The following is a 26,465-nucleotide window of genomic DNA, read 5'->3' on the forward strand; positions in this document are numbered from 1 at the left end:
TCTAACTCAGTCTGCTCTAAATTAGAGAGCATGGGACGAGGAAGACCGTTTAGTATTGGTTGGTCTTGTTCACTTTGCAGAGAGTGCCACTTGCATATAGTTGTTTACAGTTAATGGCAAATGTCTAGCTGAAGCCTAATCTTGCTAAGTCTCCAGGATATTGGTCATGTTGTAGGTTCCACTCCACCAATAACACTATGTATTTGAACTGTGGCAAGGGCAAAGAGGATGGCCCAAGTAGCCAGAGCAAGAGCCCAAGTGAGGTCCCTAATTGTGGGATTATAGGAGCCAGAGCAGGAAGAGAAAGTGTGTGAGACTGTGGTAAGCCTAGGAGATAAGGGGAGCAGAGGCTGGATACAGAGTTGAGACTATAAGGAGTCTCACTTCTTTTGGAAGGGTGGGTGGGGTGTGTGCAAGCAGGTCTCTGTATTTGTTTAAGGGTGCATGCATCTGTGTGTGTACATGTATGTCAGGATTCATCTCTAACAAAATGTAGTTCATTCCTGGTATAATAGTGGCCTTGGCATAAGAACGGTCATATTGTGGCCATTCTTTGTCTAGTTGTTTCATACTGTTAGCCGTCACGACTGACATAATTTTGGCCACCCCTGATATAACGGTAGCCATTCCTGGAATAATATTGGTCCTCAGTGATGTATTGTGGGCATGCTGGCCATTGTGGTATCCAGCCTTGGTGAAATGGTCGACTTAAGACAATAGAGGGCATTATTGGTGTATCATAAACATCCTTGGCGTTATGGTGCTCATCCATGGCATGTGGTCATAAAACCTGGGCATTTGCAACTGAATTTGCCCATGTAGGGCCTTTGTACATCTGCTTAATTTAAAAAAAAACTGCTGATGTTTGCGGTCAATTTATTTAATACATATGAAAACTGTTAATTTTATGGGAAAACTCATGTTTCTTTTGGAAATAGGTTTTTGGGAAATTGAGTTTGATCGCCCAAAATGTTTAATAAAGGGAAAACCTAGCCGTAAAGAGCTGTACAAAAGCTGTCAGAGAGCCTCTGTACTGCAGCTGAAGCATCTCAAACACTCAAATATACATACGGATAGTGAGTTCTAAAGTTTGGATGTGTCTATACAAAAAGACTGGAGTACTTAGCACTGATTGGGTATAGGGTATGCCAGGGTGACTTTGGTTGGAGAAGTGTAATGAGCAGTTAGATTAATATATTGTGAACTTGGGCGACAGAAATTCTGGAAATTTCTGGTAAATTGGCCTGTGTACAAAATCTTCCACTGAACTGTTTATTGAAATGTAAATAAGTTTTACTGTTCGGTCACTGTAAGCATGTGGTGGGTCTGTGTTATGCAGAATATTACTAACATGGATCTATCTAGAGCAGATCAGTGCCAGAGAAATGGCTGCATATCTAGTTACCTAGTATCTAGTATCTAGGAGCTCTCATGGTGAAATCTCGGCTCAGCAGTTCTCATTGCTGAGATTCCTCCACAAGTGCAGAGACTCTGCCACAACTCCAGAGGCTCTTTGTGAATTGGGCCCGTAGAGTACAGGGATGCCAAAGAGGAGCTAATTAAATATTTCAACAGTTAAGGTTTAAGTCTTGCAGAGTTTGACTGAGAAACTATGACACCTGGTGAGTAGATGGGTTCATACAACGATAAGCCACAGCCTTCTAAGTAATGCAAATTCAGATTTTGCTAATCACTCTGATGATGCTGCATTTTACCTTGAAAGTGCATGGAATTACAAGGCAAGTACTGTTCTAATGATGCAACTCATATGTTTCCTTTTAGGTCACAATCACTGCGGAAGATAACTGCAAGTTCTTGTGCTGGTCACGGGAAAGGCTAACTTACTTTCTGGAGTCGGAGCCTTTCCTCTTTGAAATATTCAAGTACCTTATTGGAAAGGACATTACCAATAAGTTGTACTCGTTGAACGATCCAACATTAAGTGATAAGGTAAGTGGCTTCAGTTAATTATATTTTGATAAAATAGTAAGCTGTAGAACAGCACATGGTCACATTCATTAGTGATATCGGGCTGAATGGTGCATCATATTTTTAAACCTGGCTTTCAAATCACTGGAGCTTTCCTTGCGAAAGGTTTGAGAGAAATTGTGCATGTCTAATAAATGATCTGATCTATTTCTTTTAGGTGGTTACAGCTGTGTTTCTTGGGGGAGAGTTTTGTCTCTGGCACAGCACCTGATGCTGTTTGTTCTATTTAGTGGTGGCAAGACTACTTTAAAAGTAACTTCCTACTTCTGATGCCTAATTTCAAATCTTTTGAGTCTATCACTTGCGGAGCCTGTCAGCAGTCATTAATGTAATCAAAATAGGACAACTTTGTAACCCTTTGGCAAGAGGGGTATAGACACAAACAATCAAAAAGCAATCTAAGCGATAATATTTTGGCCTAATATTTTATAGTTATAGAAACATGTTGATTCCCATAGGTGCCTTCCTAGTCACTTAATGCTGCAAAGGACTGCTGCACTGTGTTTCCGAGTACCTTGCTGGTGCTGTAGCTTGCATCCCTGGAAACGATTATGGGCTTGCCACAATGTTTGCTATTAAAGCTTGACTCCCCTTCTATCGGGAGCAAAAATGCTCCTATAGCCTCTTGATTGCAGCATTTTTAGGCTTGGCCTACAGGTTTAACTGTCTCAACAGCCTCATTTAAATAAAAATGCATGCATCAAGGAGCCTGAGGTCAGTCTTTTTGATCGATTGGTCTTCAAGTTGTCATTCACAATTTTCTTGTGCCCACACAAGCACATAGAGCATGGGCAGAGGATCTGCCCACTTCAGCCATTGGCTGTATTGCACTGTGACTGAATTGCTCCTGATCACGTGCACATCCTCCTAAAAAGTAGTGCACTTCAGTGCCAAGGCTGGTAGGCCAATTCTTTGCGTTTGCAATGCTTTTTTCTTCCTATACTCTATTCTATTCTTTCTGTTATCCTTATCTGTTTAAAGTATTTGTTTGAACTATATGTTTAGGTTACAGAAACTCTAAGCCAAAGGTACAGTTTCTTTTTCTTTCTGTGGCATATGGTTACTATAAAAATATATGTATATGATACTGCACATTGTTGCCAAGGCCAGACTTACTGGATTTGCCATTGCTTTTTTTATTTAATCTATTTACATCACCCCATTTCACATACAAACACTAATTGTGACTGGCTTCTGCTTCACAAGCACCTATGGTTTGTTTGGCTGTGTTATAATAAATGTACAGAATTCTTAACACGAATGCTGGACCTAAAACACTGGAAATAACTGTATCTCAGATGGTCTATGGTCCTCTATTCCTTTTCAATACATTGCCAATAGTCTGTCTGCCAGTGCCACATATGCTCGATAACAGGAATAGGGTGTAGTTTGCAGGGTTGCACGTTAACGTCCTGAGGTACCATGGGAGAGTGTAACGACAGAATGGATTTGTGCATCTTGCCCTTCCTCTCTTCTCAGTCCTGCTTACAGAAAAAAATCATTTTCAGTTAAAATATTTACATTATGTAAATAACTAACGAGTCACAGGCTTTCCTCACTCCTATCCTTCGTGCTGTACTTTTTCTGGGATACTACGCTCCATGGCAAAGTCTTTATTTCCCCGCTACTAAAAGATGCAGTTTGACAGTAGCATTTGTTTGGTACTTGCAGCCGAGCTCTGAAACGTACTCTTTATAACTGAAATCAAAGAGCCCCTCAAATTTGATAAAAAAATATAAAGGTCCCTTTTCTCCCATAACCTGACCAATGGCTCATGGGCCAGTCTTAAGTATTTAGAACATCATGTACAAAACCAGTTTACAGACTGTAAGGCTGAACATAAAATCAGAGCCTTTCAGACCGCACAATGTTTATTTTTTTTATTCACCAAACCCAATTTGTGATTCAGTAAGATGTTACCAAATTTTACAGGATCACTAATTGGGTTTGGGAATAAATATTGTTATGGTATGTGGAAAGTGCGTGTCAAGGGCGTCCCTTCCAGATACAGAATCTTTAAGGTATGTATTAAAGTTTTGTGACCGAAATCTAGTTGCAAAACGTTAATATTTAGCCACCTTCTCAAAGGAGGTGGTAAGCCACTCCCAAATAGGAAGGGGTCGTCAAGGGAGTGCTCTTGAACATTTTAAACCACTGCCTGTTCATAAAAAAGTTTTGAATAATTTTTCTTTCTTTTTTTTCTTTTTTTTTAAATGCATTCTGTTTTTCCGTTTTCCTTTGAGGAAAGGGGTCTGCATTTGAAAAAATATATATATTGTTTTATTTAAAAGCAATCACAGACATTGTGGTCTGGTGACCCTAGGAGGCCACGATGCATGTGAATGAAGCCAATCGTAGTGGGTCACAAAGTAGATCGTACTTCATGCATATTATTGAGGTAGGTCGAATTGCGACACACTACGAATCAGTATTTTGAGAACAAACCTATTAATTCATAAGTTGGTTCTCAAAATACCAATGGATTCTTTAGAAGTTGAGGGGCAAATTGCGACCACTTCTAACAAATCCATTTGTACATTCCATTTAAAGAATCGCAAGTTGTGAATTGTTATTTGTTGCAATTTACGATTCCTTAAATTGAATCTTTGTAAATGAGGGCCTTAATTCGGTGATTGTTCTCAAAGGCCCTTAACATGACAGACAATTGTGTCTTATAAAACTGCATAACATAAAAATATTTGCCAAAGGGGTAATGCCGATGATTCAGTGTTTACAATGAAGAGAGTATGAGTTTTGACCCCAAAAATGCCGGAGATGAGCGAGGAGAAATACATACTATGTTGTTATTCTCCCAGCAGCACACAGTGTTACAGTTTCTTGCAGGGTGTGGTTGTTCGCTACAAATGTAACAAGCATAAATCTCTACTGGTATTGGAAGAGCAGGGATGAGCATGTAACACAACAATCCCAAGGTACGGGAGGTGGTGACTGCTCACATTACTGCTTCTATCATGGTATCAGTGCAGTGACAGGGTTTTAAAAGACTGTACTATACCAGTACTATAATAACCAGATTTATCTGCTTGGGTATTCATTTGAAAGTACTGCGCGCAAACGCCCTGCTCTTCACCCTAGATTCTGGCCTAGTGACCAATCGTCCCGTATTTGCCCGGACAGTCCCGGGTTTTCATCAGCTGTCCCGGCAGATTTCAACCCTTTTGGCTCATGCCCCGGTTTTTAGAGATGGTCGACTGAAACCAGTGAGAGGCACTAATTGGATGTTCTAAAGTTATGCTAGGCAACAGCTGGTATTAGTAAGCAATTTAATTCACAGGTATGATGCTGGTTTTAGAAATTACATATTATTTATTCTCTTAGTGCTTCTGTTCTGTGTTCCTATGCTGATAAGAGTTGTCATTCTGCGCAGCACCGTTGATGCAAAATTGTAGTCCGTCTTCTATTTTTGCAAAATGTCCCGGTTTTTGCTTCTCAAAATCTGGTCACCCTATAATCTGGCCACACATTTTAGAATGAATTCACTCCACCCATCCACCTCCTGTTGCACCCGGATCATGTTGGAAGGCAGCTATTTGCGAACAAAGTTTGCATTGTTTTCTACATCCCAGCAATAAGGCTTTTTCAACAAAAGATCTGTGGTTAGACAAACAACCACTGAATAAACCAACTGCTAATCCAACGCCAAGATACCCACGGGTGTGATGTGCTTTACAAATGCACGTTATGTTATTGCTAAAATCCGTACTCACACCAGCGCACAGGTCAGGGCTTCTTTGAAGAAACTGGCAGATAAATATATTGCGTTATGCTTCTTAAAACTCAAAATATTGTAAACAATTACAGTATTTTCCAGTTACTGCAAATGAGCGTCAGGTAATATGATAGTGTTTTCTTTTGCCACAAGAGGGCGCCACGAGATTGTTCATTAATCTGGGCACGCCGTGTGACTGTATAAGGAAGTTTTCATGTTTTTTTTATGTTGCCCTTTACCGCTTTCCAAATAACATTGCATAAATTAGTTTAACCCATTTTTAAAAATATTTAGTACATGCGTTCAGTATTTTTTTATTATACAGACTGCACACACAAAAATGCTCTCTCTTGCACAGTGTTAGCACTAAATTCGCAAGCATTTCATACAGTCACACTGCAAAGTGAAACAGAAGACTGTTGTCATCGTTCAGTGCTCTGTGGCAGTATAACCAGTATGCTGCCTGATTAAAATTCTTCACTTCTGCACATTTATACCAAAAGGCAACTGTCGTGAAAACATAAAAATGATGCAATATCATGTATGAAACGTTAACTACTATCCTCCAGCGGCACCCAGCGCATGTTCAACAGTTGATTCATATTTTTTGCTTCTACACAAATTTATGTTCATTGCACTGTCTTCTCTAAATCGGGTCTTCTGCTAAATGAAATATGTTAATTTCCATTTTGCTTCTCTTGCTATTTAAATAGTCACACAAAACAGTTATAATCAGTTTTTATAAGATGCACCACTTTCCACAATGGTGAATATATTAAAAAAAACGAATGATTGATATTATTCCTCATCATCAAAACATTTAATACGGATTTTAAAAATCTATAAAAGCAAAACATAATATCAATTACAATTTCAATAAATACATAAGTACAACTTCACGTAAATAAACTGAAGGGGGTCCAGCAAGACTTAATTCCCATCACACGATAACTAGCCTGCCTGGTACGTTCTATTAAGATTACAATTAATTTAAGAGCAGTCTATTCACCGCAGACGCATTCATCACCTCCACCCTTTGCATCATGTTGGCCGCCTCTGTAAGAACACGTCCAGTCGAATAACATTGTTCATGATCTCACTGCAGTACACAAGGTCGAGATCGGGCGCATTCAGGCTGGTATGGCCACCAAGGCACCCCAGTACATAAGGATGTGTTCGCGGGACATTCGGGTGCAGCCAAGCATCGCAGACGGACATGATTGGAGGATAGGTTTGGGAGATCCTGTAGACTCACAAAGGTATCGAGCTCCCCTCTCCTCTGTGAGAGAGGATGGACGTACAGAGTACATACGTCTCCAGGGCAGAGTCATGAAGCAGCTGCTCGAGCCCACCCTGCGTGCACATAAAACTGCACCGTCTGTGCCGCGGGGGAACTGGCTCTGCCCTGGATGCGCCCTTGTGTCTGACTGGCCTTGTGTCTGTCTGATCAGCATGGCTAAGGGCAGGCGCGCAAAACCCATTGGGCTCACGGGGCTTAGATATGTTTGTATTAGTGGTTTTAGCAGTCGTCGAAGTGCAGTAAAAAAAAGTATGGGAACTGTGATGCTGTGTGTAAAGCACGGGGCAACGGGTGGGGTGAGTGTTTTCGTGGCTACAAAACCAAAATAATCTCTATCTTTATTCAGTCTTTCACCTTCTGGTAACTACATATAAAATAAGACACAGCTTACCTGAAAATTAATATGTTAATCACTGGGATATACACTATCTTACAATTTGAACCCTCTATTAGTTAATGCACTGCACCAAATCCTGGTCGATGCAATGGAGAATAGTGACTTGTGTATGTTTAGTGCTATAGTGTCCCAGTCTGTGACAGAACGCACTGTGAACATGAATGACATTATTTCAAACTTGGATTACACACAGTATAATCTAGGCTGCTACTGAATGTGCATAAAGGTTTAAGATAAAAAGTGTTTCCAAAATATCGATTTTTTTGCATGGTGTACATAGTGCATTTTTGTTAATTTTTATACTTGTCTATTAAAAGCACAGAATTCACAGCTTAAAATGTAACTCCCTTACCATACCCCTCAAAAAGAATAAATGTGTGTCATCAGGAAGCAATTTTGTATGGTTACTGTCTTTTAAAAAAACACACTTCTCATCTTAGCTGGTAGCTCCCTTACAGTACCTCCCAAAATGAATGAATGTGTATCACCAGGAAGTTTCATGGGATTCCATCAGTTAAAGCCAATACCGGCTTCCAGGCGCCCTTTACATTTGCATATTCAGCATTTGGCACATTTACACTTCTTTCAGGTAATCAGGCACCCTGACAAGAAGACTTGTTTTTCTGTCTTCCCCTCTCTCTGTTTCACAGCTCAGGAGGCTACCTGAATGACACTTTGGCTTAAGCTTTTCAGCTCCTGGAATTAACCGTCCCAGGACAGCTGACTTTTGACAAGAAGTAGAGGAACTGTTTTCCTAAAATTAAAAAAGTAAGGGCACGTCGTGCCCCTCAGATCCCCCCCCACTTCGACCACTGGGTTTTAGAGTGGATTCCAAAGATGAATGTTTGCCTAATCCCCCTGCTGGCTCAATAACAAGCCCCGCCTTCCTTTCCAACTGTCCCTCTACTTCATATAAACGTTTGCCCTCTGGTATGTTGGCACTCCACACCTACTAGCAATATTGCTACTAGACGCCTACTCGCCTCAGTGCTTTGGGCAGCATCGCAAATTGTGAGCAGAACATTTTTAATAAATCAAATATACCTTTGTCTTATTTTCAGGTAGCCAAAAAGATAGACCGCCAGCCCAGCCTTTGCTCTCAGCTTTCTGTCATGCAAATGAGGAACAGCATGGCGAGCACCAGTGACAGTGAGGATGGCTTGCACAACTTTCTCCGGGCGACCTCAACAGCTTCATCTATCCGTAAGTGATACCTAACTCATTTCAGCGTAATTAGAAATGCCTGCTGAGTTCCTCTCAGTTACCTCCCACTTGCAAATGTAAAATGCTCACATTTAGGGCTTGCTTTCTTGAATTTATTTTACAATTATGAAACATGGATTAAAATGTAAATCAATGAATGTATTTATGTTCCAGTCTACTGTAGCCTGATTTAAATGTTCTTTTAAATCCCCTGTGGGGTTTAGTTTTGAAAACTGTAAGTCTCTTGAGCATCAGCTCCCAAGATTTTTAAAGCCTCCAATATTGCATAGCCATAATCGCTGTATTTCCCCCACTGTTATTATATTACCTACTTGTACCTGCAAAGTAATGTCAGTGTTCTTCAGTGGGAGAGGTGGATGACTTTCATTACAATAATCTAAGTGATGGAGAACTGTAATCCTGTTCCTGGGTGTTGTGCCACAAAATCACCTTCAGAACATCGACGATATTGCATCCACAATATCGACTTTACCACTACATCGCAAGCTAAGTGTTTGTAGAGTTACGAATAGGAAATATAAATTTACCTTGGCTGTGTAGTGGTAGGCGATATACTAGTTGCAATATTATTGTAGGTTGATATTTTGAATGCGGATAAAGAGACATATGTCCACATTCCTAAAGATGTGTTTTCTTTAAAAACCTCTTGTGGACATATTTCATACCAATAAACAACATTAGAAAACATCAATCAGGGGGAGGAGCTTCGCGCGCAACCAAGATGGTCGCGTGAGCACAGGGCTCCCAAGACCCACGTAGCCTCCCGAATATATCCTGTCACTGATCCTGTTCGCTGTTGACATCTTCGTGTAGATGAACCACAGGAGAAGCGAATACTGAAATTTATTTCCCGATCGGACCACGGAGACCGGAGTTGTGGCGCCTGAAAGTTTGCGGCCTTCGCCTCTTGGATCCCCGGCGCCTGAGTTGGCACGGTGCCCAGGGCGCAGTTGAACAACAACGGCCTGAGGCAGCTGAGGCGGCCAGTCTGGTTCCACTTTCACTTTCGTTTTTGTCATCTGGGTCGGAGCCCGGGCCCCAGGACGCCTCAATCGCTTCGAAAGCTTGTATCCTGAGCGGTACTTGGGCGTGTCAAACAATATTCGGAGTTTTGGACTTGGACTGCACCATAAACTGCCTTTTTGTCTATTTTTGTTCCTTCGCCTGAGGGCCATTTTGGACTTTCGCTTTCTCGACTCTATGCTGCTCTAGCATCTTGGTCGACTTCCCCTACAGCTGGGTGCTGTCTACCGTTTTTTGGTTGGCCTGCTTGTGTTTCCCCCCCTTCTCTTGATTTTGATAATACCTGTATTGTCACGAAATGGCGAACAAATCGGAGGGGGACAAACAGAGGTTAAAAACCACCAGAAGGGGTGGCTATACCCAAACCAACGTGATGGATCGCTACGCTCAGGTTAAGGGTCGCCCAGTGGACCTAATCGATCGTTGGAGGAAGCGGGGGGTTCATCGACTCCGGCGGCGGAACCGACTTTGCAGGACGAGATGGCTGCCATCGATGGCATCAAGTCTTCCCTCGGAAAGCAAATGGAGACCCTTGCTCATAAGCTGGATCCAGTGGCGATCGACGTTAATTCGATCCGTACGGACCTTACAAAAACCAACGAAAAAGTCAAATCTTTGGGCATGAAAATTTCGAACTTAACCGCTGATGTCGTCGACCTGCAGACCGAAGTCGGTAACCTGAAATCCTCCAATGACTTTGCTATCCGTCGTCTGGAGGATTTTGAAGGGAGGGCTCGGCGGAACAATGTTCGCATAATTCGTGTTCCGGAACAGGCGGAGGAACAAGCGGCAGACCTTTTTGTTGAGGATATTATTATCAAACATCTAGCCCCCAAGGGACTGAGCACGTTTTTTGCTGTGGAACGAGCTCATAGGATCCCGGGTGGCAGACCGAAGGTGGGAGCCCCGCCGAGGCCTATGATAGCACGGATCTTCAAATTTCAGGACAGAAATGCCATCCTACAGGCCTCGAGGGCGGGGGGACCCTTGAAGTTTGAGAACTCTTCTATCAGCTTCTACCCGGACTTCACGCAGGCGGTCCAGAAACAGAGGCTCAGTTTTCTGGGAGTAAAAAGAAGACTTCGAGATATGGGACTCACATACGCCATGCTTTTCCCGGCCAAGCTGAGGATCGAATACAACGAACAGGTTCACTTTTTTGATAAACCCGAGGTGGTAGCCGACTGGTTGGACACTCTGCCAGCCCGACAGGAACCAGAGAGTCAGCCTGGTGGAGCAGAGGGAGGACTTGGGATGCAGGAATGAGTGCAGTTTGTCCGGTTTCTGGGGACATTTGTGGGATTGCTACTGTGATGGATCCAATTAATGATATGTATCTGATTGTGGGTTGAACGGGGGTTGCAGGAATATTGGTGGGTCTTTCTCCTCCTCAGCTTTACTTCTCGTAGTTTAGTTTAGATGTGGGGGCGACAGGCACACTGCGAGTTGGGGTGGCTCTTTAGTCGTATGCAGGGGTGCAGGGTGGGGGGTGTTGTAATGAGTTGTTTTAGTGGGGGAGGGGGGGTGTTTGATTTCTGGTTACTGTTTTCGTAAGGCGCTCTATTGCTGGACTTTCTTATCGATGTGCTGGACTCTGCTTGGGGCTGGATCCTCTTTCTCTTTCATGATGGGGGGTAGGGGGTGGAGGTTGATGAGTTGGAATGTTAACGGGCTGGGGGACAAGATTAAGCGTGGGGTGGTACTGCAGCTCCTGAAACGTCACTCCCCTGATGTTGTTCTATTGCAGGACACCCACTTGGTAGGGAACACATGTCATGCCATGAACAGGAAGAGGTATCGTCTAGTTGACCATGCCGGGTTCTCCTCTGGATCTAGGGGTGTTGGAATTCTTGTTAAGAACGCTTTCCCACTTGAAATAGACTCCACAGTCCTTGATGATAGGGGACGCTATGCTGCTATTTCGGGATGGTGGGAGGGCCGCACGCTTTCCCTGGTCTCTGTGTATGTCCCTTCTGGCTTACAATCCAATACCTTTGCTGATTTGGGACGGGTTCTGCTAGATCTCCCCGGGGGTCTCTGATAATTGGTGGGGATTTCAGCGCTGTGGTTTCCGGTTTGCTCGATAGACACCCCCCTAGGGATCTACCGAGGGCGCTTGGATGGCTGCCTGACTTCATGGACACTCTGGGCCTGGTCGACTGTTGGAGATTGCTTCACTCTGATCAGCGGCAGTATACGTTTCACTCGGGCGCCCATGGTAGCCTCTCTAGGATTGATTATGTGTTGGTGCCGGCTGCACAGGCGTTTTGTATTAAAGAGATCAGGCAAATGGCCCGGGGTATTTCAGATCACTCCCCACTGTGGCTTCGGTTGGAATTAACATCGGGTGCCGAGGGACGGGTAGCCCCGATCAACCCTTGGTATCTTCGCAATCCCAAGACCCGCAGTGAACTTGTAAAGGCTTTGGATCACTATTTTCGGGAGAATGAAGGTTCGGTTTCCTCCGCGGTCTCCTTGTGGGAAGCGTTTAAGGCTGTTATCAGGGGTCAAGCTCTATCATTGATTGCTGGAGTCAAGAAGCAGAAAGAGGAAGAAGTGGTAAAGATAGAGACTGAGATCGCTGACTTGGAACAAGCGCTATAGCGGGAGGTGACCCGTTCTGGATTGCATGTTCTGCAATTGAAGCAACTGGAATATAAGATGTTGGTGACGGACGGAGGCTGCGAAGGCTCTTAGTCGGGAACAACAGGGGCGTCTTTATGATGTTGGAGACAAGGCAGGCAAGTTGATAGCATGGTTAGATAGAAAGGATAGAGCGAGTCGGGTGGTACCGGAGATTGCGACAGTGAGTGGAGCTGTTGTGACAGACCCACAAGAGATAGTGGCGTGTTTTGCGGATCATTTTCATACTGTGTACTCTTCCGTGTCTGATAGGCCGGAGGAGGACTCGTGTTTATTATTACGAGATATTGCCCTGCCGTGTCTCTCTGTGGAAGACAGGGAACTTATGGATGGTACAATTACTGCTGATGAGGCGGCGTTAGCTATGCGTTCCCTACGTTCCGGTAAAGCGATGGGTCCCAATGGTCTGCCGATAGAATTGTACAAGCTCCGGCCTGACAAGATTGCTCCATATTTAAGGGACATGTTCCTAGAGTCCCGGGACCAAAGATTGGCGACGATAGTTGTAATACACAAGGAAGGGAAACCGAGGAATAGGTGTGCCTCATACAGACCGATCTCTCTGTTAAATGCTGAGCCTAAAATTCTTACCAAGCTACTGGCTAATAGACTGATCAAAACAATTAGTGCTCTAATCCATCCGGATCAGTCTGGTTTTATCCCGCATAGAAACACAGCTTTGAACCTTCGGCGTCTGCACGGAGTCCTCGCGAGGGCCGCGACGCTGCGTGAGCCGGCCATTTTGGCATCTTTGGACGCCACTATGGCGTTCGATACTGTGGAATGGCCGTATTTGTGGGCGGTACTGGCTAAATTCAGGTTTGGACCAGATTTTATTGGTTGGGTTCGGCTTCTTTATGCGGACCCACTCACACAGATTGTGGTTAATGGTCGTGTTTCGGCTCCGTTTTGTCTCAGTCGGGGTACCCGTCAGGGTTGCCCACTCTCCCCCCTTTTGTTTGCTCTGGCCTTGGAGCCCCTCGCTGCCTGGATCCGTTGGCAGCCCTCCATGAGGGGTATTTACTGGTCTCCGGAATACGAAGATCGCATCTCCCTATATGCAGATGACATCCTGCTTTACTTAACTTCCCCTAGGAAATCTTTAATAGTTTTGTGTGACGTTTTGACTTCCTTCGGGAAAAAATCAGGCCTGATTATCAACTGGGCTAAATCCTATCTTTACGTCCTCTGTGGTGATACTCCAGATTTGCAGCGTAACTGTCCCATTCAGATAGCGCAGGAGGGGTTTAAATATCTTGGTATTTATGTTTCGTTGGACCCTCGGGTCCGATATGAGCAAAACCTTCTCCCTCCCTTGAATCGGTTGAAGTGAGATGTTGAGAGCTGGCGGAAGCTTCCGCTTTCCCTGCTTGGGCGAGCGGCCCTTTTTAAGATGATGTCTCTTCCTCGTTTTTTGTATGCCCTTCAGAATACACTTGACATAGTTCCTGCTAGTTACTTTCGGATAGTTGAGGGTCTACAGAGGGAACTGCTGTGGGACGGCAGGCCCCGTATCGCGATTGCCAAATTGACACTCCCATGGTACGACGGGGGTATTGCTCTTCCCGACATAAAAGGTACTATTGGGCATCGCAGTTAGGGGCCATCAACCATGGTATGTTTGGCCCCGAGTTAAACCCTGGTTTCGCCATGGATCGGTGGTTACTTCCCGGGGGCAACTATTACAGGGCGCTATATTCTAAGTCGGTGGTAAGGTCTTTGTCGGGTCCGACGAGGGCAGCCGTTCGGGTCTGGCAGGATGCCACTAGTGCGTTAGGTTGGAAAGATCGCTTGACCTTGGCTACCCCGCTTTTCGGGTCTAATAGGTTCCCGCAAATTGTGGAAAACCCAAGGGGTTCGACAAGTGGGATCTAATAGGCATTAATAAGGTGGGAGACCTCTGGGTCAAGGGACAGGTAAAGTCGTTTGCGGCCCTGCAGGTTGAGTTTGAATTGGGTGGGTCTGAATATTTCCGCTATGCTCAGGTTCGTCATGCATTAACTTCGGTCTTCCCGATTGGGGAGGAGATACCGGAATCTACCCCACTAGAGGACCGAGTGTTGGATGGTCCTTTACCGGATAGTACCATCTCCCTGGTGTATAAAAAATTGATCAATCACAGGGCGGACCTACTGTTGAAATTGCGAGATCAATGGACCCGTGATGGCCTTGAGCTTAATGATGAGGACTGGCAGTCTGCGATCTCCTTCCCCAAGGAGGTTGCGATTCTGGCACGGCTCAGATTAGTTCAACTGAAAATATTACATAGAGTATATGTCACGGGTCCCCGTCTGGTTCGCATGGGCTTTTCTGAAGAGGGTCTTTGTCAACGGGGTTGCGGGCAGCTGGGTACGTTTCTCCACATTATCTGGGAATGCAGGGAAGTCGCTGTTTATTGGAGGAGGGTTCACAAGGTTATTCAGGAAGTCACGGGTGGCGCTCATGCCAGAAGCCAGGCGCTGCTTGCTAAATGTCTGGGAGCCCACTGACCATAACGTTGCTCAAACTCAATGGGTGACCCTAGGGGCTATGATCGCCAAACGTAATATCGCACAATGATGGGGATCCCAGAGGCCCCCTACCCTCGAGGTTTGGATGGAAAACATGGATTGGTGCATGTTTAGGGAAAAAACTGTGTACCTGGCTCGGGGTCGTCCCCGGAAGTGGCACAAAATATGGGGTCCTTGGAACCGATATAGAGGTGACATATGTGTACCACCAACGACGCCTGCCCTTGATGTCCCGCTTTCCCCCTGACCCCACATTCCTTCTTGATTGCTTTAAGGTTTCTGATGCTCCCTCCTCTCCTCCCCCCGTCACTGTATTGATTATTTCATTGTTGATCTAATGATGTACCTGACTTTGCACAGTCTATGCACTTCATGTAATTTGTTGCTGCCTTGCTTGTTCTTTCTAATAAAAAGAAATATTAAAAAAAAAGAAAACATCAATCAAAATAAAGGTGAGATGTACACAAACAGCCCAGTTCCACATTTCAAAGCGAACTATCACCACATTTTTGTGGGCTACTGTGATGCAACTTAACACTGCAGTCCAATTTGTTCTGCTTTTCTTTGTTGCAGTATAGAATCTTTATTGTTCTTTATTTTTGTTTGCCAATAATGCAGATGACCAATGGGCATATGTTTTCGGTCTCGCTTTTCATTGTGATAAAGTAGTTCTCAAATGGTGCCTGGCCACCGCTAGTACCCAGCGAGAAGCACTCTGTGCTCCAGGAACCTAATTTCTGTGGAAGCCTCCTGAAGCTATGTAGCTTGTTCCTGAAGTTACCTTAGCGACGTAGCCCCTTCTTTGATGTGGCAGACAGGGGACACCAGCAGAGGGAAGTAGGCAGCTTTTCTCTAGTCTGACAGAGACTCTAGGAACAGCAGAGCTTACCTCCTTCCATGACAGCGGTCATCTTGAATCGCAGGATTGGTATCTTGCGATTCAAGATGACTGCTGTCATGGAAGGAGGTACGGTCACATGAAGGTTTGCGGCATGATGGGCCGGTGTGCTACAACAGGACTGGAAATCTCCTGGATATGGTCTTTGATGTCTCACCACTACACATAGGACTTTCCTATCCCTGCCAAATGCCAGCCAACTGTGATTTGAGCTTGTTAAAGTGTATCACAGGCATTGTGAAGGGAAGGAAAAGCACACATGTCCTCATGTAAAGCTCTGCAGCATGCTGTAATGGAGGAATGTTATATCCTTAGAGTGGAGTGAGTGGTGGTAGACAAATGTTTCCAGCTCAAAAGAGAATATTATGGTGACAACATAAGGGCTGTTGTGGTTCTACTTAATAATTGGTAAGAATTCTATGGCTCACCATGCCTGATCCTTCTAGGTCTTAGAGAATTCATCCTGGAGGCATTCTGCAGAAGGCCACATGAAGTGAAGCCCATGTTTGGGGAACATTTGCACCTGGAGTGAGGAATCCGCAATTTACACTCTACCTTCATGTCTTCATCCTACTCGGACAGTGACTGACTAGTGTTCCTCTGAATTTCAGGATCAAACTCTTCTAATATCTTTTTGTTTACACTCTGTAAGGCTCACAATTGTTCCCTTGACTGTGAGAGCAAACAATAAATTGTCAAAGACCCCTTTGATAAAAGAGTAATTCATGAGCAATATAACTGCAAAGGCGGTGATGCATTCTTCGGGTCAGTTTTTCTCCGAACCTACGGCAACTCAAGGTGAAATGCAGGCTCCCTCGACTAAGGCAACATACAATTTCTAATGCAGTAATTGCGTTAAAACTTTGCAAAATCTATTTCAGAGGTGGACTATTCTCTTGAGCAGTTTGAAACCATAGTGGATCACTTGGTGGTGTTAATGGCTGACCTTCCTGGAACAACATCATCACACAATGCAGTAAAAGCTTGACGGCTGTCAAAATTGTTCGAGGCAAAACAATTTGTATAGAAGAGGAGTTATTGCTGTCATCATAAACTCTGTTCATGAAATGGAGCGTGCAAAAGCTATTTTGCACAATTCCAAAGTACTCAGTGTGAGAAGGTACTCTGGAGAAGCAAGCCAGTCAGATGTGTTTAGGTGTCTGCTGCTGCAGGGGAGTAACTCCTTTACTCCAAGGGAGATTCTTCGGTTGTGCAATCTTAGTGCAGGCAGTCGAAGTACTTGGTTTCTTCTTAGCAGAATCTTGTCCAGGTAAAATCTAAAGTCCTGTAGTCGGGTAACCCACTTTATACCCATGGGAAGGGTTTGGACAGATTCTGTTGACCCTCCTAGGGGAGGGGAAGGACAGGGGGGTGGCTACACCCATGTCCTTCGTCCAGTTTCACACAAGAGCAGTAGCCAACGGCTCCTAGAACTGGTTTGAGCTGAACTATGCACAGGGACCCCAGTGCAGACTTTCTAGCACTCTGAGAGTGCACCCACCCAGCCCCAATACACTAAATCCTGTCTGGGAGGTCGTCACACCTTCCTGTGACAGGTTGCCTATTGTCATGCCTTCCTTTGCTCGAGCTTGGCTCAGCAGCAGGAGAGCAGAATCATGTCTGTGGCTGGCAGCATCCATTTTGTGCTGCCCAGGTCGAGAAAGCTGGTCCTGGATAACACGGTGCCCCACCGTAGTGGTTCTAGAAGGGTAGAATCATACCTCTCACACCAGATACTGGTGTGGAGGTATGATTCCAAGGTGTTTGACACCAAACACAACAGGTTTCTAAGCAGCCGTTTTAAAGTTAGCCTTTACCGCAAGGTTATAATGCACCTAAACCTATTTGTCTGGCTGCATCACAGACAACCCGGGAAAATGAACTCCAAAGGCTGCAGAGGGGCTCTGCTCGTGCAGGGGCACACACTCATGTAAAGCCCAGCACCCTGCCTTCAGGATTGATAAGGCCTGCAATAGGGGTGACTTATAGGTTTTTAAGTGTAGTGATTTAGATAGATATAGTGAACCTATATCTCAGTAAGTGGTGCAAGCACCGTCTTACACAGTCTGCTGTAGCAGGCCTGTTGTGTCATTTTGAATGGCCTCTCATGGGTGGCATAATACATGCTGCAGCCCATGGGTTGCCTCTGGGGTACCTATGCCCTGGTTACATGGTGTACCATATACAAGGGACTGATAAGGCTACCCCAGTATCCAATCTGGAGTGTACCTAAAATACATATACAACAATTTAAGGGAGAAAGCAGATAGACTGGGGTCCTGGATGACAGGATCCCAGTCAGACTAGTCAAAAACAGCGATACATCAGCAAAAAGTAGGGGTAACCATAAGAAGCAGATCCTACTGTCCCACACTCAGGTTAAAAATGATATTGTTGCTGCATCATGGAAATTAGATTCTATCCATTCTGAAGTAGATACTATTACCACTTCTAAGGACATTTTGCTTGTCATGCTCGACAGAAGAAGGGAATTCAGGGGCATCACACTGCCTCTACTCAACAATAAAATCCATATTGCTTGGGATTCTGCTTTCGCTTGTTATTCTTCATCATGGAGAAACAACATTTTCAGTCAAGAAAGTTGTGAAAATCTTTGTTTTTAATAACATGGGTTGAAAATCTTATAGGTAGTTTCTGAGACACACTTAATAACCAAGGGATGAAGTTCAGTTTTATGTGTAGTGATGCGCCTGACCGGAAATATCTCCAATATACTCCACTGGTAGAGGTCCTTCAACAGGGTGTCCAACAATGATGGTATGTTGCAGACCAGAGGTCCATCCTGATAGGAATCATAATCTCCAAATAGTTAAGAGGGCTGGATCTGTTGCAGAATCATTTGCTGTCATACCCCCATTGGACAACTTGCGGCCAGTTAACTCTAAGTAGCCCGTAAAGATTTGCATTACACTTCGAGATAGTACTCTCAAGTTAATATTGAACCCACCTATTAGAAATGTTTTCACATGTAGGTGAGACAGATAGATAGTGGGAGACAAACATAGGATTTCTATTAGTGCATGTGGTAGAAATACCTTGTTCCTTTGCCCTACCCTCAAATATCTGGAGGACAGACTGTGAGCCTCCTTTGCATGTTTTTTTAACTTGCCCACAATGTTAAATTTTTTGCATGATAGTAACCGGATGTATGCATGGATTTTTAAAAAATGTTTTTGAATTGGCCCTAATTTATGTGCCTTCTTGCACGTATCAAACAATATTCACTGTTCTAGTGAAGTGCTGTGGCAGGTTCAGTGTGTCTCTGAAGTATGATATGTTCATAAAGGCACTTTCCTGAAACTGTAATATCTCAATTCTACTACTATTTGTTACTGCACATTCATATTTTTCTATTTTTTTCTTTAAGTTGCATCATTATCTCTCTCTAGGCCTCACAGCTACACTGTGGCACATCTGTGCAGGCTTATTGTATATATTTCTGTCAATTTATTGTTTGGTATGACACCTTCTTTGCACAATAAATTTAGGTACATTCATAGCATACTGTTTTGAGCGTTCATCTGTTGGTATCTTGACAACCTTTCTATGCCACGTTTGTTCTTCCAGCTCCTCACAATGTGCAAAATCATAAAAAATGGTAAAGGTTTCATTCACATTTGGGTAGATTTCAGCGTGGTACTACCACATGATGGAGTTACCGATATCAGAGGATTTAATAATTCAGGGAGAGGTAGAATTACTCCAGATTATGGCATTTGGGGGAATAGCATGATGGAATTTGCCTTTACGCACCAATTACAACATGTTTTTGCCCAGTATTTCAAATAGAGATGTCTGCTGCTGAAAGCAGCCAAAGTTTTGAGGTGAAATACTATTTCTTGTTATCCATGTCGGCCCAGTGACTCCTAGTAACTTCTGAGCTGTTTACATTCATTATTTGCCTAGGGCTATTCAGCAATATTGCGGAATGAGTGATAAATCAATGAAGGCCAGGTTCACCAAGCCATAGGGTTGAAAGTCTGAAAATTTCTACTGTAAGATTACTCCTACGTTTGCAATAGATTTACACATTTTTGGAGATTCGCAAAGGATCCCAGTTATGCTTCATGGTGTCTGTAAGAGTTGTAGAATTCCAGGAGAACTCCAATGGGCAAAATGTACAAATGCAGAATTTCCACCAGTTGAAAACGTCTGCACATGCACTTGTGAATTAAATATGCTTCTCCACATGTTAATTATGTTCTCCATCGGGAAATTATTTGCCTTTAACACCAGGTAAATATGGTTCGTTCCCATTTTCACCCAAGAAACACAATTTCTCTTGCAAATCTATATGCAGTTTCGTAGAAGGAAACTGTCTTCAAGAAATGTATGAATACCCACTGTTGGTATTCACCTACATTTGCATGATGCACTACCCAGAAACACCTATCCACCCTATCCTAACATAAACTTGTAATGTGACTATTCTATCATAGGGGCAACATATTCATTTTTTTTAATTACACCTTTCGAACTTAAAATTATCTCAGTTCAGATTGTGTGACTCGAGATGTCAATTTCACATTCATCTAAAGATGTTTATGCACATCAAAGTTCTGAGCTGATATATTTTTTTCCAGTCACTGTAAGAGCTAGGGGATGAAAAATAGAAAATATAAAACGGATTAAGAAAGCTTATAGCTGTGCTTTAACTGGGTATGTCAGCTCCTAAATGACAAAAAATATACAGTGTGCTTTGGTGATTTCATAATAATATTTTAGACTGTCCAAAACCTTTTGTGACTGGATTAGTATGCGACTATCTGGTTCTTTGTCGCTTATCTGCAATCCACATTTGTGGCTCTTTCATTCCTTCAGCCATGTCTCAATTCACAGGTACCCATCACAAGCCCATCTCACCCAGTGGGAGCCGAGGCTATGAAATGGACAATTGTTTATATAGTGGATACGAGGATTTGGTATTGATCTATTGATACTCTTATGTTTTGCTTTGAATGTTATAGTGAAGTGTGTAGGGCAAAAAATACAAAAAATATTACGTCTTCGCTGGCGATCTATATTAGGTGAGGCAGAGGTCACTTTAGCTGTGTGCCAGCACCACGTCAAAAACAATTAAAACACTCATGGAGTAGATTTTATTTTGTAGCGGGAAGGCCTAAATAAAAAATTTCATCAGCAATTTTGACCATGATATTAATGATAGAAAGCTGTTGTAAACGAAGTTAAAGAAGAAAACAAGAGCAATGGAAGGGGGTAAGGACACATGGTTTACTTTCACACTATGGCTAGCAAGATGGTAGACTCACACAACTAAAGGGATGGTTGTTTTCACTTATCAAGGTAACATTGCATGTAAAAGTGAGCTGTAGTCCCATATGTAATGGGGGATATTACTTTGGCCGCAACACTGAAAGTACTAGAGGAAGTCCTAATGGGAACTGCCTGGAACCATCAAACTCCACGCAGCTTCATAATGGAATGTGCCACCCTTGCATTAAAGGACAACTATTTCGAGTACGAGGGCAAGCTGTACCTACAGACCAATGGGACGAGCATGGGGAGCGTTTTCGCTCCCAGCATAGCTGGTCTTTATGTAGCCCATTTTGAAAAAACACACATACAATCTGTGAACAATCCCTACGCAGCTAACATCAGCATGTGGCGTCGCTATATCGACGACATCCTGGTTATCTGGGAAGGGAATCAGGAATCCCTGGATCAATTCCTCGTGTGGATCAATACCTGCGACAACTACCTGAGATTTACCTGTACGAGCAGTGCCTCGGAATTGGCCTTCCTGGACCTCAACATCAAAGCAGACATGGATGGCCTGACAACTACGACCTACCACAAACCCACATCAAGGAATTCCCTTCTGAGGTTTGACAGCTTCCACCCTAGACCTCTACGGGAAAATCTCCCTTATGGTCAGTTTTTGCGACTCAGACGCAATTGCAGCCGGATCCAGGATTTCAAACAACAATCAGCCAGCCTAGTCCATAAATTGGAAGACAGGGGATACCCCACTAGGATCCTGAACACCACCTGCAAGAGGGCACGAAACCAAAATAGAGAGGCGCTTCTTGAGGCATCAACAAGGCCTCCTGAGGAACCTACTCTGACATGCGTCACCACTTACAATACCGTATCAAATCAGGTTTCAAGCATAATCAACAGGAACTGGAAGATTATTAATTCGGGCAACCGAAACTGGGAAAAACCTAGATTCGCATATAAAAGGGCGAAGAATCTGAAAGACTCCCTGGTGCACACCAGACCCAGGCAAAACCATGCCACAAACGACAACACTGTCCTCAATGCCTGGGGCTTACCAAAACTTACAGGACACCAACCGTGCAATAATTGCAGTGTATGCCACCTTACATCCTCATCCAAAACCCTGGACTTAGAACCAGGCAGAGTATGGACACAACGTCAGTTCACCAACTGTAATTCATCTAACCTGGTGTACCTCATGACATGCAGATGTGGCCTACGGTATGTGGGGATGACCACCCGCAAAGTACGGACAAGAATGACGGAACACCGCAGTACCATCCGATGTGGCAAAAATATAAGTAGACTTACAGACCACTTCCTGTCCCACAACCACACCCCAAATGACTTCACTTGGACTGTGATTGAACAATTTGCCATAACTGAAAACAATGAAAGATATCTCCTCCAAAAAGAACAACGTTGGATTTACCGTCTATCCACTCATATTGGGGGGCTGAACGACTCCATACCGTGGAATTCACTCACTATCTAATGTATAATGTTTCATTTTCTTGACAATGCTGTGCATAACCCAATCTGTCTCACACTGAGCGACCAACAATCTAAATTTTACATTGTAAATTTAATTCCTCCCAAGCACATCTGTACTATATTTATTCCACTCCGCTTGCTCTCTACATGAGCAATAATGTACTCTTACGCCCCCAAGCGCGTCCTTGGCAACAGCGAGCGCTCCTTTGCTCTCCCGCACATGCGCGGTAGCTGCACACAGCCTCTACCCCTCCGCGCATGCGCGAAGCACCATACACCGAAGGCTCGCGCGCGGAATAGGGACTACTAACCCCCCCCCGAAGCATGCGCAGACCTTACATGACATGACGCTTTTCGCGCAAGAGCACCCCTCCCTCTATTTCTACCCTGACCCAGGTGCAGGCAATCACAGAGGCTTTATAAACATGCTCTGCCAGGCCCTCCTTTCACAACCGGGCGCCGCAGAAGGACGACAGGTCCAAGGAGGAACCAGATCGACAGTTTCGTGAGTAATGAGGCTGCGCACTACAGCTACTGTGGGGGTAAGGTGTTGAGGTCTTCCCTTACAGGTCGGATAATTTTGTAAACCAATACAACCTTCTTTTAGGGTCTTTTTCTCTGCCAGGCGACCCAAGGAGGCTTTGAACAACAAAATACTGTGTGAGGATAATTTTCTTTCACTTACCTGAACCTCACATTGGCATTCCCGTTTTCTAGCTCACCACTACAACCGGCTTCTAGATAACTATCACATGAGTCTTGCCACTGACAAGACCACACTTTAGCCATGCATAGTTCGCTCACTCACCTTATAAGACGGTGGAATGACGACTGTTTTTGCAATAATATGCTAATATGACTCTACCCTGTACGTCTGTCTGTCTCCCCTTTTATGTTATATGTAGCAAAGCGAGAGGGAATCCCCTTCTCACCCATATAGCACCTTAGTGCGTGCTACACATAAAAACAAAAACACTCACTGTAAATTAATTTTGTAACTCCACACATACTCACTTGGTCCTGAGGAAAGCCTGTTTTAAATTAAGAAAGGCCAGGCTGAAACATGTAGACCACACAGGACACTGGAGGTCATAATCCATACTCCAACGTGTCCGTCTGCCTTTTAATATGCCAACAGATACCCAGTTTATTAAAATAGTTTTTACCCTCGGGTGCTGGGATTTTTGTATGGCTTTTTAATCTTCACCTTCACACTCACTACACTGCACACTCAGTAATTATACCAGCTCCGCAGTAATCTGGCGTCGAAGCACACCCGGGGCACGTTAGGTGCCACTGTGGTGGGCCCGATGATGAAGCATGCCACCAACTAGGTTGGTGGGTGAGGGCTTTCTAATAACCTACTGGTTTTCCTTGACATACGTACTCCATTGAGTCTTACCTGTAAAAAACCTAGCTAGTCTTTCTTGATTTTTGATATATAAAAGCGGGGATGCAGACTAGCTTACCTAGTCCTCCCTCTCTCCTTTGATTCAGGGATATTACTTTGGTACATCAAGTTATGGCTTCTATATCTTCCTGCAAAGTAATCCGGGCTCCTTGTGTCAGGCACCTTGTAAAGTGCAAATAATCAGAGTTTGTTCATTTGCCGCTCTCTGCACTGACTCCACATCAGAACAGTTTTCTCGGGCAAGCAGGAATGCTGGGAATCCAACATGGCCACTCAGAGGTGCCATTCAGACTGATAGCGCTAATGAAGCAATGCCGTCACAGTGAGCACGCCCGCTGAGCAGCTGAAGAGTAAGCATGCTGTGAACAGTAAAATTATCTTCTGAAAGAATTACTTCCAAGCCACAATCTATATATAGTGATGCCGAGGCCTAATGCATTTGACTTGCATTGTGGTGTTTCATTTCTAGGAATCTGTGGCCTTCTTTGATCTAGGTGGAAACTCATTGGATTGTCAGCGGATTACTGCTGATTCGGGAATTCTCCATACCCTGATACCTTTAGTTTAAGAACATAACCAGGGTTTAGCTCATTTTCTCAGTCATCTAAATCTAAAACTGTAAAGTATATCTGATGGAAGCTGTAAAAGAAACGTAGGTACTCTCTCTTAAATGTCTCCAAATTTGTACAACATGGCATCCTGAGAATGAAGTGAATCATTCTGATGTTTTTGACTTTTAAAGAAATACTCTATTAATGACCCACCATTTGTAGAAGAGGACCCCCAAGTATCTCATTTATCCTAGTGATAAGTTTCCTTCAAGGGCAGTGGGATTCTGAAAGTTTTCACAGTAACATAATGTATTTTAACTTGACCTTCAAAAAACATTTAGAAGTTAGACAATTATTTTGAATTCCTGATCCTCCTTCAGCCACGAATCCTTGAAAAAATGCAGAAATATATTTTGAGATTTTCTTTATAGTTTGACCTTCAAATACAAAAAACAAATTAATGGTATCCTTAAAATCATCCCCTACCAGCAAGGCTTTGTTTGTAATCCCCATAACTGTGTAGTTTACACCCAAATGTAGTGTTTTGCGTACAATGTGTGTGAAGATTGGCATTTGCAATTTTCCCATCTGCAACCTATTGTCTTTTCACTTGTCCTATATATCCACTTTGTGGAACTGGACACAAGTAGCCTAAGCCACTGGGATGGTAGCCCCATTGTTCCTACACACCACCATGGAAGCAGGCTCATCAAACGTTAGTACGAGACCTGGGGTCAAAGCATAATGCTGGGCCCTCTGGATGCTCCTCTGTTTTTGCCAGGTACAAAAAAAAGCATCTGTTCTGAATATTTTAAAAAATGTTTTTCAGAGGATGAAGAAAACATTTTATCTGGCGGGCTTGTCGCCTGGCAATACAAGCTACTGCAGTATTGCTGAAAACCGTAGGCTTGCTTGCAATAACAAGTCTTATAAATAAATGTTGAGCGGGATTCTGTAAAGCCTGGGGTCTGGAACATAAAGCCCCTTCAACCTTCCCCCCCCCCCCACGGTTCCTTTCGATGGCCCTCCCTGCAAATGAAGAATTCTCCTTCCCAGTCCCAAGGGAGAGTCTTAGCTTCATGGAATAACTAGTGTGCTTCTTTTAATAACTTAATCATTTGGCAAAATTGTGTATGATTTAGCTGGGTGTTCCATACATTGCATTGCCTAACTACCCATTAGCTCATCCATCTCTTGTGTTAACCAAATAGTGTGTGTAACTCCAAAATCCCTGGGTGCTCCGAGTCAGATATTTAGATGACCACTGTAAGGAGTTTTAAGGGTTGTGGTCCATTATTTTATTAATTTACAAAGTTTTATGTAGCGCAAACTTGACCCTCGAAGGTATCAGAACACTTTACAAATGGTTCAATAAGTAGGAAACAGACAACCAAGAAAAATAGACGCTGACACTATCCATTGCAAATCGGGAGTAGGACAGTGAGTTAGAAACAAAATATCGACGGTGAGTGCAAACCCTGGTTGGAGAACTGCATCATATCAGTATCCAAAGAAATGCGTCAGTGGGTTCAGGGTAGAGTTTTGTTTTTTAAAATCAGTTTAACGTCTTTTTTGGTTGATGTGATTGAAGGATAGGTCTGACTTTAGGGGGCAGGGAGTACCAGATTCTAGGGGCCAATCTGGAGAAAGCTCGGTTGTAGGTTTTTTTCCCAGAATTTTTTGAGGTTCCAACAGTAAGGTGCTGGTGCTTCTAGACGATCTGCCCCCGCCAGGCAGTTCCAGATTATCAGCTAGGTACTTTGGTGTGTTGAAGTGTAGGGCTTTATGGGTGATGCAAGCAATTTTCAGCTGTATCCTTGCCTCATGAGGGAGCCAGATCAGTGCCTTCAAATCTGGAGTGATGTGGTTGTTCCTTTTGGATACAGTGATGAGCCTTGCAGCAGAGTTAAGGTATACTCTTAATGGAGCCATATTGGATTTCAGCAGACCACTTAGGGTATCACCTGGGGATCACAAAAGCTTGCACAGCTGATTTAAGTCTATTGAAGGGGAAGAAGGGCTTTATTTTTCTC

At 43.7% G+C, this 26,465-nt stretch overlaps 1 protein-coding gene across 6 annotated transcripts in view; it reads left to right on the top strand.

Moving 5' to 3' along the window:
• POPDC1 (popeye domain cAMP effector 1) overlaps nt 1-26,465 on the top strand; it is a 391,499-nt gene that overhangs the window by 252,668 nt on the left and 112,366 nt on the right. For all 6 annotated transcript variants that reach the window (XM_086926710.1, XM_086926708.1, XM_086926711.1 and 3 more), the window contains 2 exons: nt 1,783-1,950; nt 8,478-8,619. In XM_086926710.1, coding sequence (XP_086782836.1) covers nt 1,783-1,950; nt 8,478-8,619 — 310 coding nt within the window. The remainder of the gene's footprint in view (nt 1-1,782; nt 1,951-8,477; nt 8,620-26,465) is intronic.

The sequence above is a fragment of the Lissotriton vulgaris genome, chromosome 6 (genome assembly GCF_964263255.1).
Source record: "Lissotriton vulgaris chromosome 6, aLisVul1.2, whole genome shotgun sequence".
Classification (NCBI taxonomy): Eukaryota; Metazoa; Chordata; class Amphibia; order Caudata; family Salamandridae; genus Lissotriton; species Lissotriton vulgaris.